The following is a 27,921-nucleotide window of genomic DNA, read 5'->3' on the forward strand; positions in this document are numbered from 1 at the left end:
AAAAAGTAATCTCATGAGCCATTACACATACACACAAAATAGAGTACAGGAAGTGTTTGTCTTAATGCGACAGAAACGATAACACATCATATTGTCTGTTTGTTCTGATATGGTTGCAAGGAACAACAATGCTAAACGCAAATAATAAAACGCAACTTAGCATATAATCATGGTGGATAGCAGAAGTAAAAGCTTCCCATGTACAGTATTTTGTTATGGTTCATGTCACCTGTAAATATGGTGAATACTAACAACATGTTTGATCCTTGTTAATATTTAGCATATTGCTTATGATATTATTAATACATATTTGCTGCATTTACAAACCTTTTTTGATAAACAACTTTACTTTTATGTTGGGTCATAACTTGGGCCTACAGCAAAACCAGTTGAGTACCACTAGTTAAGGTTTTGGAAGAGAATAAAATAAATCTAATATGACTAATGCTGAAGATTTTAATACAGTAATTAAACTGTATTTCTCGTCCCACCTCCTCTAGTCTCCTTCGCTGCTCCTTTTGTTCCTCAATGCGCTTCTGTCTCTCGGCCAGTAGTTGGCGCTTGTGTTCTTCGTTCTGCTGCTGTTCTAGCTGTTGTCTTCTCAGGGCTTCGGAGCGCTCCTTATTGGCCAACTGCAGACGCAGGAAGTCCCGCCTCAGGGTCGACTCACCAGGGATGTTTATGATGGAGCTGTAAGGAAGACATTAAATAATCAAGACGTTAAGTAAATCACATCTTCACTATACCCACATATACACACTTTGTGTGTGTGTGTGTGTGTGTGTGTATGGGTGAGCGTAAAAGGTCTATGTACCTTGGCTCTCCTATGTCTCGCTCTTCCTCCTCCTCTTCACTTCCACTGTACTCGTATTCTGTCTCATCTGTAAGAAAAAAAAGAAGGTTTTTAGAAATACAACATTTAAGATGCAAACAAGGAATCTTAAAATGAGCAAATAAAAAAACAAAAAAAAGTTGACAAAGTTGTTTAATAGTGGTCACTTTCACTAATGATAATAAGAAAAATAAATAAAATGTATTTTAAATTATAAACAATAATAAAATATAAATTAGAAAATTGCAAAGGCAGTTTTATGTAAACTTTTTCAAGAAATTTGAGTAGAAACATAATTATTATTTTTTGAAATAAACATTTAAACACTGAAATTTCCTGACATATTTATTCAAACATACATCATTTACAGATAAGAAATATAAAGAACATGTAACAGTGCATATATTTAGCAAAATGCTCCTTATCTAGCTATGGGCATTAAAGCTGTTTTAATGACGTCTTTTCCACAGTTGAAACTCTTGACTGACTAATTACATGAGCGATGACACATTTCAGTAAGTTGCTCTGTATCTTTCGACATACCTTCTGATGTTCACTCATGTTTATTTCTTGCTATAACTATTATAGAGGAAGAGATGATTCACATGCCTGAGGCGCTACAGCAATCCGCCACGCCACATTAAAGAACTCCAAAATGAGACGTATTGTTTGAAATTCATGATCAAATAGACAGAATTAAAAGCTGAAACTCTTCAAATCATCTCGAAAGCAACAAAGCTGCAATTATTGGTCGGGTGTTGTGCTACAAATAACGGTCCCATTAATGTAAAAGATTGAGATTTAAGAATCTATATTGTTTCATAAAAATGAAGATTGATTAAAATCAATTCAATCTGTATTATTCAACCTAGCCCAAACAGAAACAAAGAAAACTCACCCCTCTCTCCCCTCTTCTTTTTGGTCCGGTCAATGTGGTCTTTGAGCTGAATTCGGACCTGTCTCTCGTTGGGAAGGTCTTTGATGAAGGGATGTTTCATGAGCTGTTCAGTGCTTGGTCTCTGATTGTGATTCTTCACTAAACAGCTTTCAATGAATGACTGGAACTTTTTAGACCTACAGAGAATGACAGAGTTCAGTTTCCTCCGTTTTGACGCTCAGGGCTTTTTATTATCACCAGTTGTAGATTTGAGTGTATATTCAAAATGACGTGGGGATCAGGCATGCCTGACTCACCACTTCTTGGACTTGAGTCGGGGAGCTGGGTTTCTGGGTATGAGGAAAAGTGCACGCATGGGATGCATATCGCACAACGCTGAGGAAACAAGACAGGTGTGTGCATTTAGCAATCAATGTGTTCATATTAAATTTCATAGAAAATACACGCATCATGTGTTTAAAGTGCCCCTATTATACTTTACCAGATATTACCTTTCCTTCATGTAGTGTGTAATATAGCTATTCGTGAATGTAAAAGTTTCAAAAGTCAATGTGAGAACTAAATGGAGTTATCATCTCCCAAAAGAAAGAACCGATTCCTAAAACAAGTCGTTAGCAATTCCTTACTTCCTACTTGAACCTATGTAGGTTTGTAACAAATTTGCATAATGCCCATCAATGGTCTTCATTGGCTGTCTGCGAATGTCTATTGGAAACTGGAGTTTGATACTGTAAAACCATCGTTACGGTTCGTATCACAAGTGTTGAAGCATTCAGAGCTGAGATTCAGATATGGTAATGGCCGTTTTATTTCCGTCACGTAGACCAATCACAACAGACTGGGCCATCTGACCAATCAGAGCAGAACAGGCTCTCTGTGAGACTGAATCTTTAATTGAACAGTTTCAGACACTGTGAGAAAAAAAGTAATTCATTTTTTGACCTTGGATGCATGTAAACCTATTGTGTAGGAGACCCCAAAACTTTTGGGTACTTTAACGTCATATTGCATTGTGTTAGACTTACGAGGGGCTCCTTCTGCCATTTCAATAGCCGTAATTCCCAACGACCAGAGATCGCTCTGTAACAAAAAGGTGTTTTAGGATTTGAGCCTTAAACCAAACAAGACCCTCACACTAAAGCAATCAGGTTCTGTGAGAAGAAAGTGACAGCGTAATTAAGAATCGCTTGAAATACCTTGAAGTCATATGTGGCGTCGGGATTCTCATCACAGGCTATGACCTCTGGAGCCATCCAATATGGTGTGCCAATAAAAGTGTTCCTCCTACCGACGGTGCGGTCCAACTGCGCACTCACACCAAAATCAACTGTAAAACACGCAATCACACACACACAAACACAAACACACCGGGAAGATTTGGCCTTAATGTGTCTGCGTGCAGTAACGAGCGGAGAGGTCTTTGATGAAGTGCATTCTGCCATCTGCCTCTGTGCTACTCTTCCCTCCTCACCGCAGGCAGCGTTGTCATAGCAACCAGCCCGAACTGTCTCGCAAACTCAAACAACTCAATGACAAGCCCTAATAACTCCAGAAGAGGGTCACAGGTTCCTCAACACAAAAACACGCATACACAAACTAACATTGAGGGAGTTACGAGCTTCTCATAACGAAGTGCTTATTGAAAAAGTAGCTAGATGCAACATATCTACACTGAAGTTAGTTAAAGGGGTAATAACTTGACTGTTAAATTATAAGTTTTAATTAAAAAACAAAAAAACTACAAGGAGCTTAAATGATGCGACAAACTGAAAATATACTACCGTTCAAAGGTTTGGGGTCAGTAAGACATTTATTCAGCAAGGATGCATTAAATTGATCAAAAGATACAAAGGCTTTTACATTGTTACTAAGAAATATATATAATTTCAATTATACTGAACTATGAAATGTTTCTTGAGGAGCAAATCAGCTTTAGAATGATTTCTGAAGGATCATGTGACAGTGAAGACAGGAGTAATGATGCTGAAAATTCAGCTTTGCCATGAAAGGGAATAAAATACTGTATATTACAATAGAATACAGTTCTTTTAAATTGTAATCACTGAAGTTTCTATTGGTTTTTTTTTTATCAAATAAATGCAGCCTTGGTGAGCATAAGAGATTTCTTTCAAAAACAAAAATCTTATTGAACAAATTATAATCGCATGTTTTTGATGAATAAAGTTTCTCATTAAAATGAACGATGTTTGATTAATGCTTTTGTCTCAATTGTGAGCTATTGCAAGATAAAAAGCCGGTTACTGGATTTTACACACTTCCAAAATATAGTTTAGTTAGGATTGTTGCTACAAGGGATGTACATCGGCCGGTTTATGCGAACTTTTATGTTATCCTTACGGGCCCGATAAGAAAATTTGGCCGATACATTAAAGCCGATAAATAATGAATTATTTCCCTCCGCTGAGACACTTCATATGTGTACTTGTTTTCCATGATGCTTTTAAATAGCTTGAAATATGATTAAAATCACTTCAAAAAGGAAAATACAGTTAAGTGCAGCGCAAGTCATATAGGCTATGAGAACATTATAATTGTGTGCTTGGGACATGCCTTTTAATGGGAATTTTATTTTTGTCAGGTTCTCAAATTATATAAAAATTTGTATTTAGATTTATCCGCAAATATATCGGTTATCGGCATTCAAATATAAAGAATTATCGGTTATCGACCACAATTTTCATATGGGTATATCCCTAGTTATTGCCTTTCCTTAGTTAAGCCTCAACATAAGGTGTGGAGGCATTTTTTTGCATAAATAGTGCGATTCCACGGTACAATTTAAAAATACCCAGCTGACCACTTATTTAACGAATATTGGACACTTATTACACTTTTCCCAGCTTATTACAATTTTCCCAGCTTTCTATTCGTAGCCGAGGGGGGGTGGCTATCAGACTGCGATGTTGAATGACACAATAACCTTCTCACATTTATAAACTAGATGGCAGAATACATAGTGCTTAGTATAAGTGTAGAATGTACATTGTTTTTTTACTGTTACAGCCGTCAAAGTGTGAACTCACCTAGTTTGACTTCTGCATTTTCTGTGAGCAAAACGTTTTGACCTTTGATGTCACGATGGATGACTTTATGCTGATGCAAGTGGGTCAGACCCTATCAAAACCAAATGAAGAGTTTCAATTTTACAGGAGAAGATCAAATGAGGGACCCATCAGAAATAACACATCTGGAAGATAATAAATGTAAACACACACACACACACACACTCACCCTGAGGATCTCTCTGCAAATGTAGGCAGTCCACTCCTCCTTAAGAGAGTTCCCTTTGGTGTTCTTTATCAGGTCCGTCACTGAACCGGCGCCACAAAACTCCATCACCAACTACAGACACAGCATCCCAACAAAATTAGGATAAAAAACATACATGCATATATATATACACACACACACACACACACACATATATATATATATATATATATGCAATCATAATTTTCTGGATTTTGAATTGAAGTCATTGTGGGATACAGCCGTTATCTTTTCCTCTGCCTTTACAATTGTTGGGCAATATTCTCTGAATTGGACAAAGCAAGGGTGTCAAATACCATAGGTTATTTGAGGAAATGAAAAGAAATAGAACTTCATAGCTCTTTTTAAAAAAAAAAGTTTTAGCTACAGCAAGTGGCAGAAACGGTGTTTTATTTAGACGTTCAACACTCACACTCATAAATTCACGCGATTAAGCGGAAACTAGGTCTATAGGTGACAACTGTCCCAAAGCAACTTCATTTTCCCACTTTAGTTTAAATGACAAGATAGAAGGGTACAATAAATAGTATTATTGGTTAAAAAAGGGAAATTTCACAACTGTGTCCAGAGAAAAAGACAATAAAAAAAGAAAAAAACTTGAAGCCAAGCCGTTTCTTTTTTCCCACTTTAGCCCTACCTTAATATAGAGTTTTAGTAAGTGGCTGTGACATACAAACTTCTAAACCCAGTTGTGTTTTTACTTCTTTGCCTTTACATTTTCTCCCAGGACATTCATAAAACGAGCACTGTTCTCATTAGGGGCCCCTAGGGCACAATAAAAGTCAATAAATGTAATTCATGAGCAGAATATGATGTTATTTCTGAAACACCAATTGGTTTTGAATGCTCTCTTGATCCAGCCTTCAGATGGGTCTAAATATGTTTGGCCTCTGGGACTCTCCAAAGTCACGACTGCTGAGTTGGCAACACTGTTTTTGTCTCTAAGGGAAATCCTTCTCACCAAGACCCCCAATGAAGGCTGGTTGTGCTGACAGAGGCTCTTGTGCAAATAAATGTCTTCAATGTTGCACTTATTTTTATGTTGCTGGGCAAAAAGAGCGACAAAGCTCACCACAAAGGAAATGAGGCTGGTAGTCTGCAATCAATGGTAAAACAACAAGCCTCGGCACCTCTGTTCAGAGTGTGAACACTGCATATCTGAGTGAGAGTTCGGTCACTGTTGGAAAGTGTAACCTTCCCAGGGTTGAGGAAGGTGTTTTGAGGCTTTAGCTTCTTAAGCTCCAAAATACTCAAAGTATTTAATGCTCATTTCCCTTATTTCAGGTTTTTCTGTTAGTTAGGTTGATAGCCTTGTGGGCATTGCTTCGACATGTAGGTATCTTCCACTTCACTTCCTGTCTACACTATATTATCCCATCTCAAAAGGTAAAAACAGCACAAACAAACAACAAAAGCTGCTCCATTCTGGTATGTTATGCAAACCTTCAAAACTGTTGTTAAATTATTGTAATATTAGATGGAAATTAGGTCTCAAATGATTAAAAAGTTATGCTACAGTGAAAAGTTTCATGTGCTATGACTAAAACAATATATTGTAGCATTGTCATGCTACATTACCTCTGCTCTGTACAGTATGACATCTACATTGTTTTGAAAACGCTAAACTACTAGCACACTCCTGAAAAGTTCTGTTCTTTTATTATTATTAAAATGTAGTTAACATTTAGCCATCTACTCCCTAACACTGTATACTACTTTTTTTTGTACTACTTTCAAAAACAATGAAACAATCACACACGAAATAACCCTGATTTTTTTCGCCTACTACTGGTGAAGACTGACCCAGAGCTGGTCATCCATGCCAGGTGGGTTCTTTTTGACGAAGGCACCATAGTAGGTGGCGATGTTACGATGGTGGGAATATTTTTTCAGCATGTTGATCTCAGCTTTGATCTCCTCCTCCTCATCCTGTCAAATAAAACAGACAACAGTTGAGACAGAGCCGGAAAATATCATGTATCTTGGTCTGTGAGCGAGTCATTGTCAGGAAATAGCCCCATTTGTGTTCTAGTGTGATATACTACCGCATAATTAACAGTTAAAGTACATCATTTATACTACTATTATTTTTCATAGCGAAGTGTCATTTCTGTGCCACTAGCAACAACAAAATTGTGGATAATATGATTGTTTTCTAACAGGTTTCCTCAAACAGAAAGCCCCGCCCCAAAGTCATCCCATTGGTTGAGTCTGTTGCTATGCCGGCTCGTTGGAATTCTTAGACAAAACAATGGTTTGACGATGCTGGACAGAATCAACCTACAAATGACTTAATTATGTTATCTTTGTATATTACACATTATTATATTAATAGTATTTTAAAATAAAAAAACTTCAGAATATCAGTGTAAGGGGTTATAGCATAAAATATAAAAGTTAATATTTTAATATATGTTAATTTAGTTTTTATTCTTATTTTAATGCACACTGTTCAAAAGTTTTGCGTCACTGATTTTTTTCAAAAATAAATTAATACTTTTATTCTGCAAGGATACATTAAATTGATCAACAGTGTCAATAAAGACATCTGTAGTCTAACAGAAGATGTTGGTTTCAAATAAATTTTGTTCTTTTGAACTTATCACAGAATCCAGGAATAATATATCAAGGTTTCCAGAACTGTTTTCAACAATGATAATAATAAAGAAATTTCTTGAGGAATAAATCAGCATATTAGGATGATTTCTAAAGGATCATGTGACACTGAAGACTGGAGTAATGATGCTGAAAATTCAGCTTTGACATCACAGGAATAAATTACATATTAAAATATACTCAAATTATTTTTTTTTTATTAAATTATAATAATATTTCACAATATCACTGATAATATTACATATTTATTATATATATTAGCAAATAAATGCAGTCTTAGTGAGTATAACAGACATAATAATGATAATAATAATAACATTATACTTTGTTTTTGTCATTTCAAATAACATGAAGAGGTACAACCACTTAAAATGAATGACCCATTCATATTTGTGTGTGTTTGAATGACATCATGCACAAAGGCAAGTGTGAAAGTGTAAAAGTCTAACTGACATCGAAACAGAAACTGTCATGGCCTGCACCGCTTGCGCTCTTACCCCTGTGACATCCATGACCTTGATAGCAGCGAGCTGGCCTGTCTTGACATGGCGTCCCTGAAGAGAGAAAGAATGGAGAGAGGAAATATCATTTACGAGTATCATACTAACATCATGCCAGCATTATTGAACGTGTGGAAATGAAATCTATCTGTGGCAGAAGAATAGGTTGACGTAAGCCTCTCTGGCAGGCACCATCATTACATAATGGCAGAGAAAAAAAACAAAAATTCACTTCCTAAAATGATTGAAACAGACCCAAAAACCTGTGTGAATGATCTCGGGCTCTTGGCTGTACCATTTCATGTTTGTGAATGTGTGTGTTTTAATGCAACCAGATGACAACTCTGTTTGGTTTGGACGAACCTTCAAAAGTGTTATGCAAGTTGGACCGTTGCGCTGTTATGGAGGAACTGAAGGAATGTGGAAATGGAAATCACTGGCCTGGGTCTCCCCACAATTCCCTCCTGTTTACCTGTTAAGTTCCTCACTTCCCCTGAGCTCAATTTCATAACCAGAATGAGGAAAACAGACACAGATCATCTGCACGCACAGCAGGTCCCGAGTTTCGGGACAATAGCAGGAGATACAGCAGCAGATCTGAGCAGAAGTGAGTTCATCTGAACGGCAGAATCACCCAGTGTGTGCTCTTCAGAATGAATTATGCACACTTCATCTCCTCACCCAACACACTCCCACCGCTTTGATTCTGAGCAGAGGAGATGTTTCAGCGAGAGAAGGAGGGAAGGAGCGAAAAAAGGTGGGAAACAGAAAGAAGGACATGAGGAGAGAGAGCGTCATACAAGTCTCATCAGTGCTTATTAACAACTTCAACTTCTGAGAGGAAAAACCCAGACAAACCCCATGGCTATATTCAAATATTCCATTTTGAGTGTCTAATAACTAGATTTACGAGAGTAGTCCACGGATATACCGCCAAGGCCGAAATTGTACATTTTTTAATAATTGGCATCGACCGATAAGTGTCCGAATTGAGACTTTGTAGTCTAGTATATCTGTTCTTTAACAGGTTTATTTTTTCCAAGTTTAAATTCATTTAGCATTTAGTAAATATTACACAAAATTGAACTGCAGCATGTGTTACTTATAATACATTAAAAAGTGTGATCTTATACATCAGCCACCCTGCTCTCTAAAACAGGGGTTTCCAAATTTTGACAGCCAAATTTCTTAGACATTAAACATTTACTTGAAGTATTCCCTGAGATTTTAAGTTAAAGGAACACTCTGACTTTTTTTGGACTTTGGCTTATTCAATGCATCCCCTACAGTTAGATAAGTCCATACATACCCTTTTCATCTCTGTGCGAGCTGTAACTATCTAACGCACCCACCGCTAGCCTAGCTTAGCACAAAGACTGGATGTAAATGGCTACAGCTAGCATACTAATCCTAATGAGTGACAAAATAAAGCAAACATTTTCCTATTTACATGTTGTGATTTGTATAGTCACAGAGTGTACAAATAACAAGGTCATATGAGACACAGACATCTTGGTGTATGAATGAGTGAGTGAATGTGAGGCAATATGTAAAGCGGTTTGGTGGCCATTGGGTCTGTGAAAGCTCTATATAAATGCAGACCATTTACTATTTTACGAGTTGACGGGTCCTTGTGGTAATTACAGTATGTCGGAAGGGAAATCCAAATCAAATATGGCTTATCATTTGAAACATGTAAGTACTAGCAACTTAAAATACAGGGTTGCTCACTCTAACGTTAACCTAGATATACGTGTACTATTATTAGGCGCATATCCAAGTGTTTGAGTAGAGAGTGGAAGACAAAGTGTAGCACGCTTACTGCATGACATGAGGAACCGGCGCAATCACTTGCAATTTTTCCAGATAAGAACGGAAACAACTTAAAATACTCCATTTTTGGTCATACAGATACGACCCCCAGGGGGTCAGTGGTGCTTGGCATGCTATGCGTTTTAAAGAGATAGTTCACTCAAAAATTAAAATTTGGTCATCCTTTACTGACTCTAAAGTTGTTACAAACCTCTGAGTTTCTTTCTTATGTTGAAATAAAAAGATATGGTTTGGAAGTGGTGAAGATTTTGGACTGGAAAGACTTGCTGACTGGACAAAAACGTTGGCTAATCTGAATACATCTCTGACAGAACACGAGCCAATCATCACAATAATACAACCGACTAATCGTAATAAATGATGCAGGCATATGTGATTCAGATGTGTGGACATGTTGAATGGGTGCATGTGTGACGGATTTGAGCTGGCCGACTGCTAACTGAAAAAACCCTCTGGCATCCTGACAGAGATTAACTGAAAAGTTCTGGAGCCCCGAAGTGTAAGATAAGACCATCCTCAACCGCCATGAGCCATAATAAAGCAAGGTACAAAAGTGCTGAACATGCAATATTAGTGATAAATATAAGTATGTTCAGAATGGAATATTAACATACTGCATTAACATTTATGCCGTATAGTGTCCACTATTTTTAGAAACAATATGCTAAACAGTATGCAATGAAAACCGCTTCAAACTGTTGTTACATGACCTAATTTAATTGCATGTTACATTTTAAAAATAAATATGGTTATTTTGATAAAGAGTAGTAAAGTAGGTATTTGAGATTTTAATGCCATGTCAGCAGCTGATGCTATTCTCATGGCAAGAGTTGTGTTCTCGGACCAAAAAAAAAAGAAGAAGATGAAGATATGGCATATATATATATATATATATATATATATATATATATATAAAGATATAAATAAAAAGATATTAAAGAAATTATAAAAATTTTAAATAAATGAGATAATTAGATATTAAATAAATTATATATTAAAGATATGCCATATATATGTTAAAATGTACATAATAAAAACTCTAAAGCCTTGTGTTTGTTTTTCCCAAACTGGCTAACGTATTTATTCATTTGTTTACAATGGGAGTGCCACGGCAACAGCGTCACGAGGGGCTGATAGTCTCTTTTTTAATCCAGACGTCCAATCACAATGGAGGAGAGGGGGCTGGGGGCAAACACCAACCAACCCACTATATTTGCGGGTAATATTCTTGATAATAATAAAATTATTTTAATAATAAATAATAAAACACTCTATTTTATCTTAAAATGGCATCAAATCAGGGGTTCAGTATCGCGATTTGTATCGAATTGTGACAGGAGTGTTTCGTTATGCCTCTAGTGGACAGGGCTAAAACCTTTTCAAGTACGATCTTAATAAATTAAAGTAAAAGTAATGAGTAAAGAAAGAGAAGTTAAAATGGAAATGATTATCAAGTCAAGTGCTATACATCATGAAGTGCACTCTACTGTAGTGTACATCTGCAAGAGGTAATCTGGGTTTTTCCATATGTATACAATACTGAAAAAGAGTAGTTTTGTCATGCTCATGATTTTTATTTGTTTGTAGCCCAAGTGTGATGTATGCAAATGCTTTTAGAAGCCAAAAACATAAGCACACTATGTGGTCACAGAACCCTTCTAATCTAGACTGGCAGCTGAAATGTACACTGTGGTCTGTTCCTATTATATCTGAAATGACTGTAAATGGCTATCGGAGAGCTTGCGGTAGCAATATATTGTAACTGTATCCGCAAAATGTTGTCAGGAAGACATTGCTGTGAGGTTTCATCATCACGGCTGCCATTGGCTACACTCAACAATCCAATCATGAGAACTAAGACGGTGTTTGCTGGAAGGAAGGGAAGCCAAACAACCCCAATGACAGTCATATATATTGTATAAGCTGTGAAAACGGAACCTTTATTATTATTGTACAATCAGGATCAGGAAGTTATTTGTCACTGCAAGACTGGTGTATGTTTGTACCGCTTAACGGTAGACACAGGGTGCCAGTGCGGAGGAAAAAAAGCACAACGCACCACTTCCTCTCCGTAGCCTAGCAACAGGCCTGGAAGGCGGAGGAGGTTTGTGATTTTCACACTTTTCTACAGACAGCTCCTCTTGTTCCTGAGACATGTGACCTAGCATGACCCTCTCAGCTAAGTCTCTGTGAGAGCTTTTGAGGGGCCAGAATCTCCTCACTCATCTTCCATTCAGAGAACAGCCTTCAAAAGACCACATGCCCTGCAGTCACTTATGGAATGCAGGAAGTTGGTGTTTTATTTAGAACCTCATTGTGGAAACTTCCTTATTTAACCATAAGCTCTGTGTTTATCTCATAATGCAGGGCGAGAAGAACATGCTAAGGCACCACTGAAAACGTAAAACCAGATGTTTGGGTATACTTTACTTTTACATTGAAAAAAATTGCTGCTATAATGCTAGGGTGTTGTGGGTGGTTGCCAGGGAGTTGGTATGTGGTTGCTAAGATGTTTTGAGTTAGACATGTCCATAAATCAACAAGTCGGTGGTTTGTCTGAATGACTAAGGCTGGGTAAAATAATATATATTTCTCGATTTTCATTCTTAAACCCAAAGAATCCATTTTTGTTGGATTCCATGTTGTTTTCTAGGGATGCAGAATATAATGTCCGATCCAGGTTCATTTTTAAAGTTACTGTTATTGACCAAGTAAGAAAATTTGATGAATGGAAAAAACAAAAAAAAACAAAAACTATTGCGCACCTCCCATAAATCGCAAAAAGCTTTTCTTCCTTCTGATATGAAACTGTCTCAGCTTTCAAATTCTGTCAAAATTGGCAGCATGGTGTGCATGTGAACTGATCATCTCTTCCGCTTTACTGCTAGTTATATAAAAAAAAGAATGAACATCAGAAGGTATGTTGAAAGATACAATACAACTCAACGGAATCCATATCAATGAATAGAATTCGAATCGCAAGCTTGTGAATCGAAATCGAATCAAATAGTGAAATTTTTGTCCATGTCCAGCCCTATGACCGACTAGGCAATGAACCTAGCTGGTTATGTTTCTTATGGGTGTTTACACGGGTTGCAAAGTTTTTCAGAACCTTTCCAGAACTTTTGGAAACTTCCAAGGAATACTTTTGGAAAGGTTCTGTGAAATCTGTCAACTCAAATCAGCAGATTGGTTCTAACTTTCGGCAACTAGCATCGACTGGTCTAGACTGTAAATCGAGGCAAAAATTGTGTGTTGCATTCCAGCCTTAAACGGAGCACAACAAAATGGAACAGAATGCAGGGGGTCTTGAGTCGATTTTAAAAGTTAAACTATTTTTAACTTGACATGCCATTTCAAAGATGTCAGTTTTAAAGGGATAGTTCAACCAAAAATGAAAATTAAGTCATTAATTACTCACCCCCATGCTGTACCAACCCCGTAAGACCTTCGTTCATCTTCAGAACACAAATGAAGATATTTTTGATTAAATTTGAGAGCTGGATCACTGCTAAATAGGATGCCTAAGGGATCGAAACTTGACGGCCCAGAAAGTCAATGAAGAAAGTGTTTAAATATTCCATGTGACAACAGTGGCTCAAGTATAAGTTTATCAATTTTTTGGGTGAACTATCCCTATAATGTAGTGATGGTGCGTTAAAGCAAAGGGGAATGAATTTAAAATTCTTTTCTGAAATAATTCTGTCATCATAAACTGCTTTTCATGTCTTTTTCAAAACCTGTATGACTTTTTCTTCCAGGTTGTAAGAAATGTATTGCAGAATGTCAAAGCTGCTCTATTCCAATACAGTGAACAAAATCCCAATGACTGTCAAGCAAGATTATTGAAATGTCACTTAAATTTCAGTTTCTTCCTCACACAAAGCAATAATATGCTTTCAGGATACTTGAAATATATCGTCTAGTTTTATTATGCTTTGATGATCCATTTTGTACCCTGACAACCACTAAAACTCACAAGCTTTACTAAAATGCCTTCATTTTATTTTTCTCCTCATAGCAGATTTCTCTCAAAAGCAGTGTCATGTGAGTGGGAGATGAGCGGTCTCAGTGCTGCACATCCTGACCCAGAACCTATTTCTTCCAATACAGGGCAAGTTTTTAATGGATTTCTGAATCTCCCAAGATGGCGCCCCACCAGAGAAAGGGCTGTGTGGGACTTTCTGCAGGGACTCAGCAAATCAAACTCCTGCATTTCCTTTAAAGTCAGCATGAAATGAAAATTTTCTAATTGAATGTTATAGATAAAAAATAAATCAACGTCACAATGTTTTACTTCCAAATGTCAGCTGGACCCTCTGGTGAAAATATTAGTCTTCTCTCTGGTGATGGACACTTTCCCAGTCATTTAGTCCACTTAAACCCCATCTCTGCAAGCAACAGACACATCTCAAAATCATCATCAATCGATAAGTCCCAGCCCAACATTTTTTTCTTTTCCAATAATCCGTTACACTCGCATGTCACAATATGCAGAAAAAAATCTGTCACTACTTCGGTTTCACAGGGACTAATGATTGGTCTACCTGCATCTACTCAAATAAAATGGTCAATTCTTTTCACACTGATCTGTTCTTGCAGGCCAGTGAGGTCGTAAACTTTAACCCTTGGACTAATTAAACCTCCTGCCAACACAGGAGTCCAAGAGTTCAAAGAAGTCACATTAATAATAATAAGAAGAAAACTCGCAACCATCTCTCTTTCAAAGCTGACCCAAATTGACAGATCTGGAGGCTGAGTAATGTGAATATGAGACCCTATTTCCAGAATCTCAATTACAGTACAAAAAAAGCATCACATTAAGATGAACAGAGATGCGGAAACATGCTGCTACAGACCTAGAGAGCGAAGCAGAAGACATCTGTTTAATAAGACTGACTAAAAAAAAAAGAAAAAGGTTTTGCTACCGACCAGCATGTCTAAGCTTCTAAACAACTTACTTCAAAAGAAATTACCCACAATTTATCCAAGATGCTCCAGACACCGTGAAATTAGAATTGGGTAGTGCATTTAGCTAAATAATGCTGAACTGATTGAAGCCTGAGGCCCTTTTCTGTAAAATGTGCGTTGCTCATTGACATTACGTCAATTGGGTAAAAAAAAAATGTTTTTAGATATTCAATTTAATAAAAAAAACACTATACTAATAGAAAAAGTTCAAGGGGTCATATGATATTTTCCTTTCCATTAGTGTGTAATGTTTGTCCATGTAAACCATCTGCAAAGTTACAAAGCTCTCCAACAGAGAATACTGATCCAGACCTTCCTAAAACACCTCGATAAAGTCCAGATATTACTTCCTCAAACGTCTACATATCACAATGTGAAATATTAGCATAATGCACACCCAAAAGCAGAATAACGACGAGGCTTCAGTAAATTGTAGTGCTGTTGACGTTCGTTTGGATGCGAAAGAAAATCCTTTTTGGTGGGCCTCTTCATAAAAACAGATGAAATTAGGAATCAGAACTTACATTTATTTGTAAAGCTGTTCCTTAACATAGAAATCAGCATATTTTAGACAGATTGCAGATAGAAGAGGTGTAACAATGTACATTATGTGAAAAAGAATGTGTTTAACCTATTCTACTAAACCCAATACAAAATAATGAACTTTCAAAATAGCATTATATGAAACCTTTAAATACTTACAACACTACCGTTGAAAAGTCTGGGTTCAGAAGAGTTTTTAATGTTTTTTTTAAAAAGAAGTCTCTTATGCTCACCAATTTAATATATTTTAAAACAAATTATTCATGTGATGCTACGCCTTCAGAAATTATTCTAATTGGCCAATTTGGTGCTCATAAAACATTTCTTAATATCATCAATTACAATCAAATATATTTTTGTGGAAATAAGATACATTTTGTCAGGATTCTTCAAAACTATTCAAATGATTATTCAGAAAGCTCCAAACAACAGCATTTTTTTTTTATTACTAAATAAATATGAACAAACTTTTATAATCAATGACTGTGGAAAAAAATTGAAATATGTATGAACTGACATTACAAATACACTAGTTCACTGAACTAGCATAAATAGAAATTTAATATTCATCCATTACATGATTTTTAAGATAAATAATATCTGATTACACATTAAAAAGAAAACAAAGAGTAATAATAAATGAAAGAATTCACATAACGAAGCAATTCAAATCAATAGTCTCAAAAAGGGACGCTTATTACATATCTAAATACCATGATAATTTGTAATTTCACTGCCTCTATTGCTTCTTTTACACCAAAGATTCAGTCAATCATGGCTGATTGTTGTGACCTGAATGTGACTTCACCAAAGCCACCATGAATGTTGTCTACGAAATGTCTAATTTGGTTAAATAACTACTCTGATTACACATATATGCCCGCTGTTCTAAACAATATTTGAATTATGAAAGATGTCAGGAGCATGCGCTTGTGCTTTTAAAAAAAACTCCCACACGTAAATGAGCAAGTGTTTTATATTCATTTTATATTTGGACCGACTGATTAGCCCACGCAAATCCGGTGCAGGAACATCACAGACTGTGCTTTCTTGTTGGCTCACCGACAGACAGGAATTTACCTTGACAAGGTAAATTAAAAAACTAATGCTAACTAAAGTAAGCCATTTATGGAGGCTCTCTTTGCTCGAGCCTATGCAGGACATAGGGGATGTTTGGGAAACATGTTTGCCAAGGAAAGCATGACTATTACCATTGCTCACACTATTACTAAGTGTTAATATTTGGTGAGCAACTAATGGTTTTGGAGTAAAAACAGGACAGATCTCAGGGCTTCTTCCTCAGTTTATAGGTCATACAGTATGCACTTGGCATATCGCCACCTACTGGACTGATCTCTTTAAACCCTTTCCCTTGCCAAATTTGAAAAAGGTAGCCTTTTTTAGTAGCCAATCGGCTTTACTTTATAGTCAATGGCAGCAGGAATATAGTCGGAATTGACAGGGCCATTCTCGGTCAAAAGAGCGTTTGACTGGACAAAAATCTGTAAAGTGTAGGATGAGTTAAAAATATTTTAGTCTGCCTCCTGAAGAGAAGGATATGATTTATAAAATGCGGATATCTGCTAAAAGTGTCAATGATTAGAAGTACACTAGCATATAAATGGTCATAAACATAACATACTTGTCACAAAACGTTTTGATAAAGACCAAGATCTTAAAGCTACACTGTGTGATTTTTACCCCCATCTAGCGGTGAAAAGGTATATGACCATCCAGCGAATATTAGTTTCTGGTCCGTTTTAACTCCTACGGTGGCCAATGTAGTCCAAGATTAACATGGCTTCCAGTTCGACCTCGTCCATGAGGGTCAACTCAAACGTAAACGCGAAAGGCGAAGCTTGAATTAACTGGTATGTCCCTCTTTGGCTAATGTACTTTTCAAGATGGAGGGGCAACATGGCGACCAACATTAGAACCCCTTACCCGTATGTATTTTCAATGGCATATCATACACTCATGAGAATACTTTATTACTTGAACAAAGTAAATATACATTAATGAGCACATATATTTTTGAAAGAACTAAGTGTTTTTAGAAAGAGTTACACAGTGTAGCTTTAAAACAACTCTGAAATCCCACAGAATACATCCTTTATAAGCAGAGGAATTCTTGTTAATGGTATAAGCACATTAATAAAGATAGACAGTACATTGAGGCCCTGATTCAGCAGACAGTTTAGAGAAATCCACTTCCTCACATGATTTTCAACTTTTCTCCTTTCTTCACGCCATATCTTTCACACATTCTAATGCTAACTACAGAAAGGGTGCTGCTGTTTGATTTTAATCTTTTGCTGTGACGGTCTAATTTTCTGTAAAAAGGAGATGAAATAGATCACAATATTCCCATCATGTGAGACTAAAGGAAACAACATCTAGCACCTGATAAGATCTGACCCCTCCATACACCTTCACAAGTGGGCGACACCTCAGAAATCACACCTCCTACTGGTTTTCTCAGTACACTGACTGCACTCACAGAGAGAGCTCAATGTCAACCCAAAAACTTCTGCAAGCTGCGGCTTTTCTCTGAGGACTATAAAGTGGCAATTACACAACCACATCCTCTTTCACTTTTTACATTCGTCGGATAACTCGATGTGTATGTGTTAATAAATTTTGGATAGTTCATCTCAAAATAAAAAAAGCTTGACATCATATAGTCTAAATCCTGTATGACTTCAGTGAAACACATCTGTAGAAGTTTGGAAAAATATTCTGCGATATACACAAACGTTTAAAAGTTTGGGTGATGCTGAAAATGCAGCTTTGCATTTGAGAAATCAAATTTTCCTTGAGCTTTTGACATCTAAGAGGACATCATATTACAAGAATATCCTGTAAGTTTCAAAACTGAAAACGTCTTTGTTAGTCCAATAAAAGCTTTTATTGACACCAGCCTCTGCAAACGACTCGTTTTTCAAAGAGGGAAAATATGACGTCAAAGAGGATAAAACACGCAGAAGAAGATCAACGACCGGTTTAGCCCCGCCCACCGATTCTCGCATTACACGCAATCACGCATAGCTAAATAACATAGGCCTACCTTGTGATGACAAACCGGATCGAGCAACTGAGCGAGCAATACAGAATATTGTGCAGTGCCTGGTTGTGGAAGAAGAAGACGGTCGCTGCATAAGCTTCCTCTGGATTCCAGTAGGACTGCATGGATAAACTTTATTTTTAATGACGTTCCAGCTGATGAGGTAAAACATTGCCCATCTGTTCGCTTCATTTCACTGAGGATTGTTTTGTAAACAAGACTGGATTTGCAGACCGATTAAGAGTAAAGAACGGTGCTGTGCCGTCTATATTGGATCTGATAGGAATTGTGCAACACACGGACTCTTGGTCGAACATGTAAGGCGAATCATTCAGGTTCATTGGATGTTTTCAAAACAATTTCCCCCAAGTGCATCGACGGGTGAGTTGAAACTCATTATAATATGCAAAACTGTTATCCACCTACAGCAGTGGGCGTTTACTTCCAAGTCTTCAGTGAGAGACGCTCATAAAAACCGAGCGTTTTTCAGCTAGGCTCAAAACTAGGGTACGAAATAGACTATTAATTATTAATTTTGATGTTTTTGAATGCAAAAACCAAGCGAACGTCATAAGTTGACCTCAGACAACAACATAATAAAATTTAAAAAGCCAGTTCGTGACCCTTTAAGGTGCTTATTTATCATTTTAACGGCATCATACAAAAATGAGCAGCATGAATATTCTACCATTTCCTTTTTGCTTTTCACAGAAGAGAAAGTCATATGGGTTTGGAATGACGAGGATGAGCAAATAATGACATGATTTTAAACTAATCCTTTAAAAGTACTGCATTATGATGACAATGGGTTTGATTGACAGACTGCTTAACTGCTCATACATCACTGTTCCAGGCTTTAGATTTGTTTTTTTAATCTTTGATCAGTGATCTCTCTCTTTTTTTTTTTTAAACAGATCAATAGTATTTTCCTTTTGGTATGCATCAATCATACTCCAATTAGCAGTCTGATCGCTGTGGATGAAGACCAAAAGGAGTGCTTTTTCATCTTCAAACCAAAAAAAGAAACACCAAACTTAAGAGGATACTTCACCTCTGGAAAGATGAATGTGTATTTAAAATGGGTCATTTATGTGGAAGTAATGTGAAATAATTTTCAGACTGAGAAAAGCCAGAAAATTATTTTTGGCTTATGTGGATGAAAGACAACTACTCCCAGAATGCACTTGCTTCGCTGCCCTAGGAGGCCACGCCTACCGGTAACAGCGCAGTAGTTAAACAACAAGTCTAGGCTACTAAGTCTCCATGTTTACTGTGGCGAGAGGGACGAGTGAGTGCCGCGCAAGGCCCTTTCCAAAAAAGATGGCGGACACTATGTGTAATTCCAATCCTCTATAATGCATCCGTCTGTGAATTCAGTACCTTTGTCCTTATTTTCAAAAAGGGCGGAAGCAAAAATGCTAATTAGAGTATTTCTCTCAGGGGAAAATGAGAATGTTGCAGGACCATTCAATAGTATGACTGGGTTTCTAACAATGGAAAGCTTAATGCAAATGGGTGGAGTGTCCCTTTAAGAACTTAAATTCAAGTATGCCAACCTGTCCAGAGCATATCGAACTGTCCAAAACACAACACAATGACTATCTGCAACAAAAACCTGATATGTCCATTAAAGTTGTTTGCTTATCTACAAATCACCCTGTTCAAAAATTCACCTAAAGGCCGACAAGAAATCTCGCAAAATCTCTCGCGGTCAAACGTGACTCTAGAGTAAACAAACAGAATATTTTCACAGAATATTCACAGAAAAAATAATAATAAAAAGGTCTGGCTTAAGTCGTGTTATGCTTCCTTCTCCAGTCAGCTCACTTTCTGATTAGGTATCGTTTCGTTCAATGAGACAATCTACGCGCGTGTTTGTCCTCGGGGGATCCCTGGTGTGGCCCTGATGTCCTTCCAAGCAGATTCAATCACTCTTAACACATCACACCACTCATATATCTGATAAGATAATCTGTAGAACAATCAAGATAATCAGGACCTTAGCTAGGATTGTTTGAAGGGGAGAAATCGATCTAAAATCGGCCCAATTAGTGTTTGGGTGCCTTGAATCTCTTTTTAATTGAAAAATCGGACTCACACACGCTAGTGTTGAGCAGGTAATGGAAGTGGGCAAAGGATCTTTCATTGAAATGGCAAGTAGTATAAGAAAACACATGAGTCTTGACATGTCTGGACATACCACACATATAACGCAAGAGCTGCTGCACTAACAGGTAAGTGCAGATCTTTGAGAGAAAACACTGAGGCAAACAGCTGAGAGAAAAGCTAAACATTTTTTTGAGACTAAACAGGCTATATCTACCTATACCACGCTCTATATCAACTTACATAGCACAACAATAAATCATTATTTACCTTATATACTTGTCCGTAGGTCCCATTACCCACAAGCTCCACCAGCTCAAAAATGCCCGCAGGGTCCTGAGGGGGAAAATAAGAGAAGAGGAGATTAGCTTGCATTATCCTGTCATTGAGCATCAAGGACAATCGCACATTATGTAGACTGAGATCATCATAAATGCTGATACTGCAGTCAATAGACCTAACAACGTGTGCCAATTACAGTTAAATATCTGTTTACACACTGAACATAAAAGCGTATTAAGGTATCAAGTGAGCTAAAGCCAGAAAACAAATATTGAAACAAGTTCTGAGGCAAAAATTTCCTGAAAAACCAAAAACTTAATTTCTGTTTTCACATCTCAAAGCACATAATGTTCTCAATTACCTATAATGCATGGAAATTCTGCCTTATTGGTGGTTATGTCGGCAATCATGACTGACTTTGAAATTATTCAAGATCTTTTAAGCACAAGAACCAATAATATCTACCTGACTGTGCCGTTTCTATTTAAAAGTGATGGCAAAACACATTATGCAGTGGTGGGAATATAAAAAGCCAACACGACTGAAATCAAATCACTCTTGCGTGTCATTTTCATTTAATAACACTAAGGCAGTTCTCAAAGCTGTCAAGAGTTCAATTCAGCTCCAACAAGCATGATGCTCATGAAAATAAGCACAACCAATAAATAATGCAATACACCTAGAACAATAAGCAAGACATGTTGCCATGGTAATCTGACAATACCTGCCATTCATGACACCAGAGGAGTAATTTATGAAATATGGTTCAGTGAATTCACAAATACACAACAGCTTAAAACGAAGTTAAGGGACAAAGCTGGTGGAAAATTGAGCATGAATTCAGGTTCATTTAAATGGATGCAGGTTTATTTTGATAAAGTTACTGAATGGGATATTCAGAAAGGACAAGCTGTAACAAAAATACAAATGTTTTTTGGATACTACGATGACTCTTGAAGCAGGGCCGTAATAGACAAAAGGTCCATTTATCACCCCTTGGGGTGTCATAAAGACACACTTGACCAATGAGAATCTTAGTGAGGCGGGTCCAATGTATTTTGGGAAACCCAATTCATTCGTTCGTTTGTTCTTTTATTTATGTAAGAAATAAGGCATGAGAGGCTGTGATGTATCATGAATAAGTAACGGCTGAAGGGCGTTGCTAGGTATGACGTGAAACGGAGTGCCTGCAACCCCTTCAGCCGTTACTTACTCACGATACAATTGCCTCGAGTACCTTATTGATTTTATGAAATGGTTACCACACAATAAAAACATTAAAGTAAAAAAATATGTTTTAGTGCAACTTTCATGAAGTAAAATCACTAATGGCCTTCCTTCCACTAGAAAAAATAGTCCCTGACCGTGAACAGCAACAACGCTCCAATGTGTAATATGCATGAAAGCTCAAATAAAAACAACATAGGAACCGCAGTGTTGCGCAGTGATAAATAGAACTGTTGGGTGAAGCGTTCATAGCCACGTTTTATCATGAATAAAGCACAGCTATTGACCAATTAGAATCAAGGATTGGAACTAACCGTTTTAGAATTATTTAAATAGCACCTTACCGGCTACCACCATAGTTCCAAAGGGCCGTACATTGTACATTTGTAATAAAAAGCAACAGAACTATAAGAAAAAACACAAAAACAGCCAGAGTACAGATACGAATTTTAGTAAAACATGAAAAAGAAGAACAAGAGTCAATGCAAATCTAACATCGAAATGGCCAGCGACAGAGAAAGCATTCACTGTATTCGGACTAACTGTCAAACATTCCATCAGAGTTTTCTCCTGTAAGTACTATAAATGTCATGGTAAATGAATAGGAGTCATGTTACACAGTATCACAGTATGTATCAAATGTGCAATTTGATCACCTGCTGATCAAATGGTATTCCAGTAAAAATAAATATCTAATTGGTCATATTATACAACAAGATAAAAGTCAAGAAATTTTCAGATAATATTTAATGAATTAAGTTTAATTTCCTATTCAATCGGCAAATAAACCTTAATGTTGTTGAATTTATTCAAATGAGAAAAAAAATGCTATTAGGTATAAATAAATGTCAACATACTACCAATTTAAAGTTTGGTAAATATAAGATTGTATAATTGTAATATTTCTAGTTAAAATGTTATTTATTCCTGTGATTTCCCAGTTGAATTTTCAACATCATTACTCCAGTCTTCAGAGTAATGTGTTACACATGATTCGACATGATCCTTCATTCGATCTTTACATTTGTGAGAAAACAGATGATTCTGATCCATGATTCTGTAATGAAAGTTCAACAGAAAAGCATTTCTTCTTAAAATTGTCTTTACTTTCACTTTTGATGAATAAAGTCATTCATTTTTTTTAAATAAATAAATAAACCTTTCTAAAGCCAGATTTTTAGTTGAGTTTTTTGGGATATTTTAACTGGAAAACAAGCCACAATCTTGATTAAGAAAATGATGCAGCCTTATACCAATGCTGTACTTTTTGTGCCACTTCTTTTCCACAAATAGAGACTAAAGAATCAAAAGACTCAATACGACAGGTGCATTATGAATTGCAGCCAGAATGAAGTACGCTGCCTTGAAATGCTCTGAAATAAACATGAATTTACGGTGAATTAAAGGCATGCGGGTGCAGGCTAAAAGTGGAATGACTCGGTAGGCATCCGTTATAGTCAGCGTGGGAAGAATGAATTCAGCACAACCCTCAACGCTTGGACAGAGACCACCTCACACTCGACATCACAGCTCCTGGTTGCGAACGGAAACCTCACTAGCTCTGAAACATGACAGAACACAGGCTTTCCAAAATGACACACCTGCACCATCAATGTACCTTCTTTACTTTTAAAACAATAATAAACACTCACATTTCCATCTCCCTTGAATCTTTGTCAGTGCATGTGCCTGGACTTGCATGGTACTCGTTCCAGACCACAAACATACAAAGCGATGTATAATTCACACACTGGTGAGAGAGTATATGCTCACCATCTATTTTGGGAATGTTGTGAGATAATTTCCCTCTTGAACAGAATGTTTTGCCTCCAAAACACAATTCCTACAGATGGACAGCCATGAGGAAGAAACTGCTGACCAAAATGAGACGACCACATTCTGCTTACGGATGTAAAGATGGAAGAAGTGGCGCATGTTTCTCCGGGCATTCAGCAGTTTTAAATGATACACCATTACTTCTGCCAAACTGCATTTCAACTATTACAGGGAAATAACACAATGAGTCAGACTGTTTTTCAAGAAGCGAGTTCACATTTCTCATGGAAACGACACCTCGGGCGTCAGGCTAACATTGACGGAGCACGGTGCAAATTTAGCGCCCGGTTTATTTGTTCCCCCATTCATTTTCTCTACAGGGATTTCAACCAGGGAGTTCTGAGATGATTGACAACAAAAAAAGTATTTGAAAATATTTGCAATTTTCAAATACTTTTTTTGTTATGAATCATCTCAGAACTACCTGGTTGAAATCCCTATAGAGAAAATATAGGGCTTGGCCCATGCAATGAAGGCATGCAGTCTTTTGGTCCATACTTAACGTGAATTACTCAAGTCAGCCATAGTGTTTTCATAAATTGTCTTTAAGTCAGTAGGGCTGTGAAACGATTAATGGTTTAATCGCATTATCGATTAATCGCATCCAAAATAAAAGTTCGTGTTTGTGTGTGTATTGTGTATAATTATTTTGCATATATAAATACACACATATGCATGTATATATTTAATAAAAATTTGTTATTAATGTATCAAATATTTATATTTACATATAATATTAATTTTGTGTAAATATATATAAAGTATACATGCAAATATTTCTTAAATATGTGTGTAGTATGTGTAATTATTTTGTAAATATAAATACACACACATGCATGTATATATTTAAGAAATATTTGCATGTATACACTTTTTATATATTTATTTAATTTATAAAATAAATAAATAATAAATATATATATATATATATATATATATATATATATATATAATAAATTTACAAATAAAATTAATATTATACACATAAATATAAATATTGGATATATTAATAACACATTTTTCTTAAATATATACATGCATATGTGTGTATTTATATATACAATATAATTATACACACTACACACACATATATTATGTAAACACAAACTTTTATTTGGGATGCGATTTATCGTTTCACAGCCGTAATGGGCTTTGTATGAACGCAATGAAAGACATTTTTCACAGTCATACACAAATAAATACAGCAAAATGACTGTTAGTAACTGCTAGTAAACCGTGAGCCGTCGTAAAAACTAATCTGAACTCTCCAATGCAGATATTCCATTGAAACAAACCCCTATAGTGTAGAGCCATGTGACCGTGCTGTTTGTATTAGAACTCAAAGCCGTCTTCAAAGGATCTTCTGAAAGATCATTGGAGACTAGAGCATGTTTAGACATGCCATGCTGAATGACAGCACTGCAAAGCAAAGAACAGAAGGCCTGGTAAACAATGTACCAGAGAAGGGAAGTTGAACCCGTTGACCGGGGCAATACAGTAATGCAACACTAGTAATTACATTTCTTGTTAATCCCCCACTCAATTAATCACCAGCTATAAGAAACTCTAAGCATAAGGGGATGGTTCACCCAAAACAGAAAATTCAGTCATGTACTAACTCTACTTACCACCATGTCTTTCCAAACCCGTATTCCATTCTTCTTTTCCCGCAAAACAAAAAACAAGCTTGTTCCATTTAATAAAAGATCAGGGCTCAAAAAAAGACCATAATTGGCAATGCGCTAGAAGCAGCCATGCCCTATTTTCTCAGATTTCTGGAGTCAAGCAAAAGCTTGTGAGAAGAACAAAGTGAAATTTCATGTCATCATTCAATAAAAATGTCCCTTTCCAATATAACGTCAATGATGCCACAAGCCATCGGTTTGCAAATGTCACTCAACTGAAGCCAAACTATCTTTTGGCTTCAGATGATTTGGATTTAAGTAATAAAGTCCATTTTTATGGTCAATTTTTTAGAGCTCGACAGCCTGTGGTCACCATAGTATCATAATGTGAAAACAGCAATGTCCACATTTGGCAAAACATCCTTTCTGGAAGTAAAATTATGGGTTCGGAACAATATGAGTGCGAGTAAAGAATGACAGAATCTTCATTTTTGGCGAAATATTATTACTACAAGACACCACATATTTCCAAGCATCAACAGGAAAGTAGAGACCAAAAAAAAAATACATTATCACAAAATTACTGAGTTGACTGGTGCATAAAACATGCTAAATCTGAGAAAAACAGCAAGAATTTCCCTTTAAGGAAACACATCTGGCAGGACCTCCAATGCAAAAAGAATCACCGAGCTTCATTAGCGCTTCATTACAATGATTCATTACTCTTGACAGTGATCATCCCAAATCCAGGAATCCCCTCACGACTGCAACTCTCCCACATTTACTCTGAGATGAGGAGGTTATGATGAACGTTTGCTCTTTGGTGATAACAAACAATCCTCCTGATAATCTTCCAGGAGGGCGAGTATTAGCTTTTCATCTGCGCTTTTATTGAGTAACACTGTCCTGGAGCGCATGAGGCAGATGTTGCTGGCCAGAATTATAAAACAAGGAAAAGACGAAAAACACTGGCTGACATCTACAGCTGGGACTCCCCCCGCCTCCTTGACATGACTCTGAGATGTAACAGTCCTTTACCCATTAATTATTCACTGGGAAACACGTGAGGCAGGAACTATATGTTTTATGTTAGCTCTTCCATGCTGGCAAAACAGGTTGAGCATACACACACACACTCTTCTGTGGCCATAACATGCAAATGGTAACATGGAATGCTCCCATAATGCACAACCTCATGTCGTTTAGCGAAATATGACATATTCTTCAAGAAATTTAATCCAAATGGATAAAAAGTGTTATTTTTATATGCAACTATATATTTATTAATTTTTTTTATTTTCAGCTTTCATATTAACTGTAGTAAATCGATTAATCACATACGTGTACGAGTGTGAATTCACACACACACACACACACACAAATAATATATAATAGATATATAAATATAATTATATTTATTTATACACATCTATAAACAAACTTTAATTTTGAATGTGATTAATTGATTTTACAGCCCTAAGGTTTAATCATTGTTATGTGCTTTTGTCATTTTTATTAGTCTTTGAACTTTAATTTCAGTTAGTTGCCAAAGCAAACATTTTTCATTTTAGCTCAAGTTTAAATTTGACATCTAATATTTGTATTTTATTTTCTGTCAGCTTTATTTCCATTATGAAAACTTTATTTTTAAGTTTTAGTATACAGTACTGATATAATGCATTTGCATTAACCGAAAAGCTGATTAGATGCTCACCCCAAAATGTAAATTATGACCTGTATGACTCTCTGTTGTGGAAAAAAAGATATTTTAACTAGTTGCGTGCATACAATGAAAGTCAATAGGGCGCAAAACAACATTTTTCAAAGCATCATAGTTTATGTTCCACAGAACAAAAGAAAGTCATACAGGTTTGGAATGACATGAATGTGATTGAATGATGACAGAATGACAGGTAAATAAACGTTGGAACATGATGAGGTTAACATGATGGAAGTTCAGTAAAACCATCCGCTGGGACTCATGCACTATATATGCAGCAGTAGCACCAAGCACATCGTCCAGATCTGTGTCAGCGAAACATAAAGCATACACTTCCCCTGTGAGGCAAGACCATGCGCACTGTACTGGGTGACCTAATTTTTAAGCACAAAAGATCCAGAGAGAGTGGCGAGCTCGTGAGCAGACATGAGGAAAATAGCTTTGCCCATGGGTAGAGGAGAGGGAAAAAAGCATTAAAGATCTACCTCACATGGAGAGACACGGGAAAGCTTGAGAGGGCCGCTGTACGCTTTCTGAGTCTAGAGAGTGTCTCAAATGCCAAACGCCTACACATCGA

At 36.6% G+C, this 27,921-nt stretch overlaps 1 protein-coding gene across 12 annotated transcripts in view; it reads right to left on the reverse strand.

Annotated features, from left to right (window-relative positions):
- Positions 1–27,921, reverse strand: part of tnikb (TRAF2 and NCK interacting kinase b) — a 59,285-nt gene that overhangs the window by 27,440 nt on the left and 3,924 nt on the right. For all 12 annotated transcript variants that reach the window (XM_089125883.1, XM_089125881.1, XM_089125884.1 and 9 more), the window contains exons 2-12: positions 20,925–20,990; positions 8,135–8,191; positions 6,825–6,950; positions 4,983–5,093; positions 4,775–4,865; positions 2,927–3,057; positions 2,756–2,810; positions 2,027–2,105; positions 1,731–1,906; positions 815–881; positions 492–690 (exon numbers count right to left, since the gene is read on the reverse strand). In XM_089125883.1, the coding sequence (XP_088982009.1) occupies positions 492–690; positions 815–881; positions 1,731–1,906; positions 2,027–2,105; positions 2,756–2,810; positions 2,927–3,057; positions 4,775–4,865; positions 4,983–5,093; positions 6,825–6,950; positions 8,135–8,191; positions 20,925–20,990 (1,158 nt within the window). The remainder of the gene's footprint in view (positions 1–491; positions 691–814; positions 882–1,730; positions 1,907–2,026; positions 2,106–2,755; positions 2,811–2,926; positions 3,058–4,774; positions 4,866–4,982; positions 5,094–6,824; positions 6,951–8,134; positions 8,192–20,924; positions 20,991–27,921) is intronic.

Source organism: Pimephales promelas, chromosome 22 (assembly GCF_988280905.1).
Source record: "Pimephales promelas chromosome 22, fPimPro1.hap1.1, whole genome shotgun sequence".
Taxonomy (NCBI): Eukaryota; Metazoa; Chordata; class Actinopteri; order Cypriniformes; family Leuciscidae; genus Pimephales; species Pimephales promelas.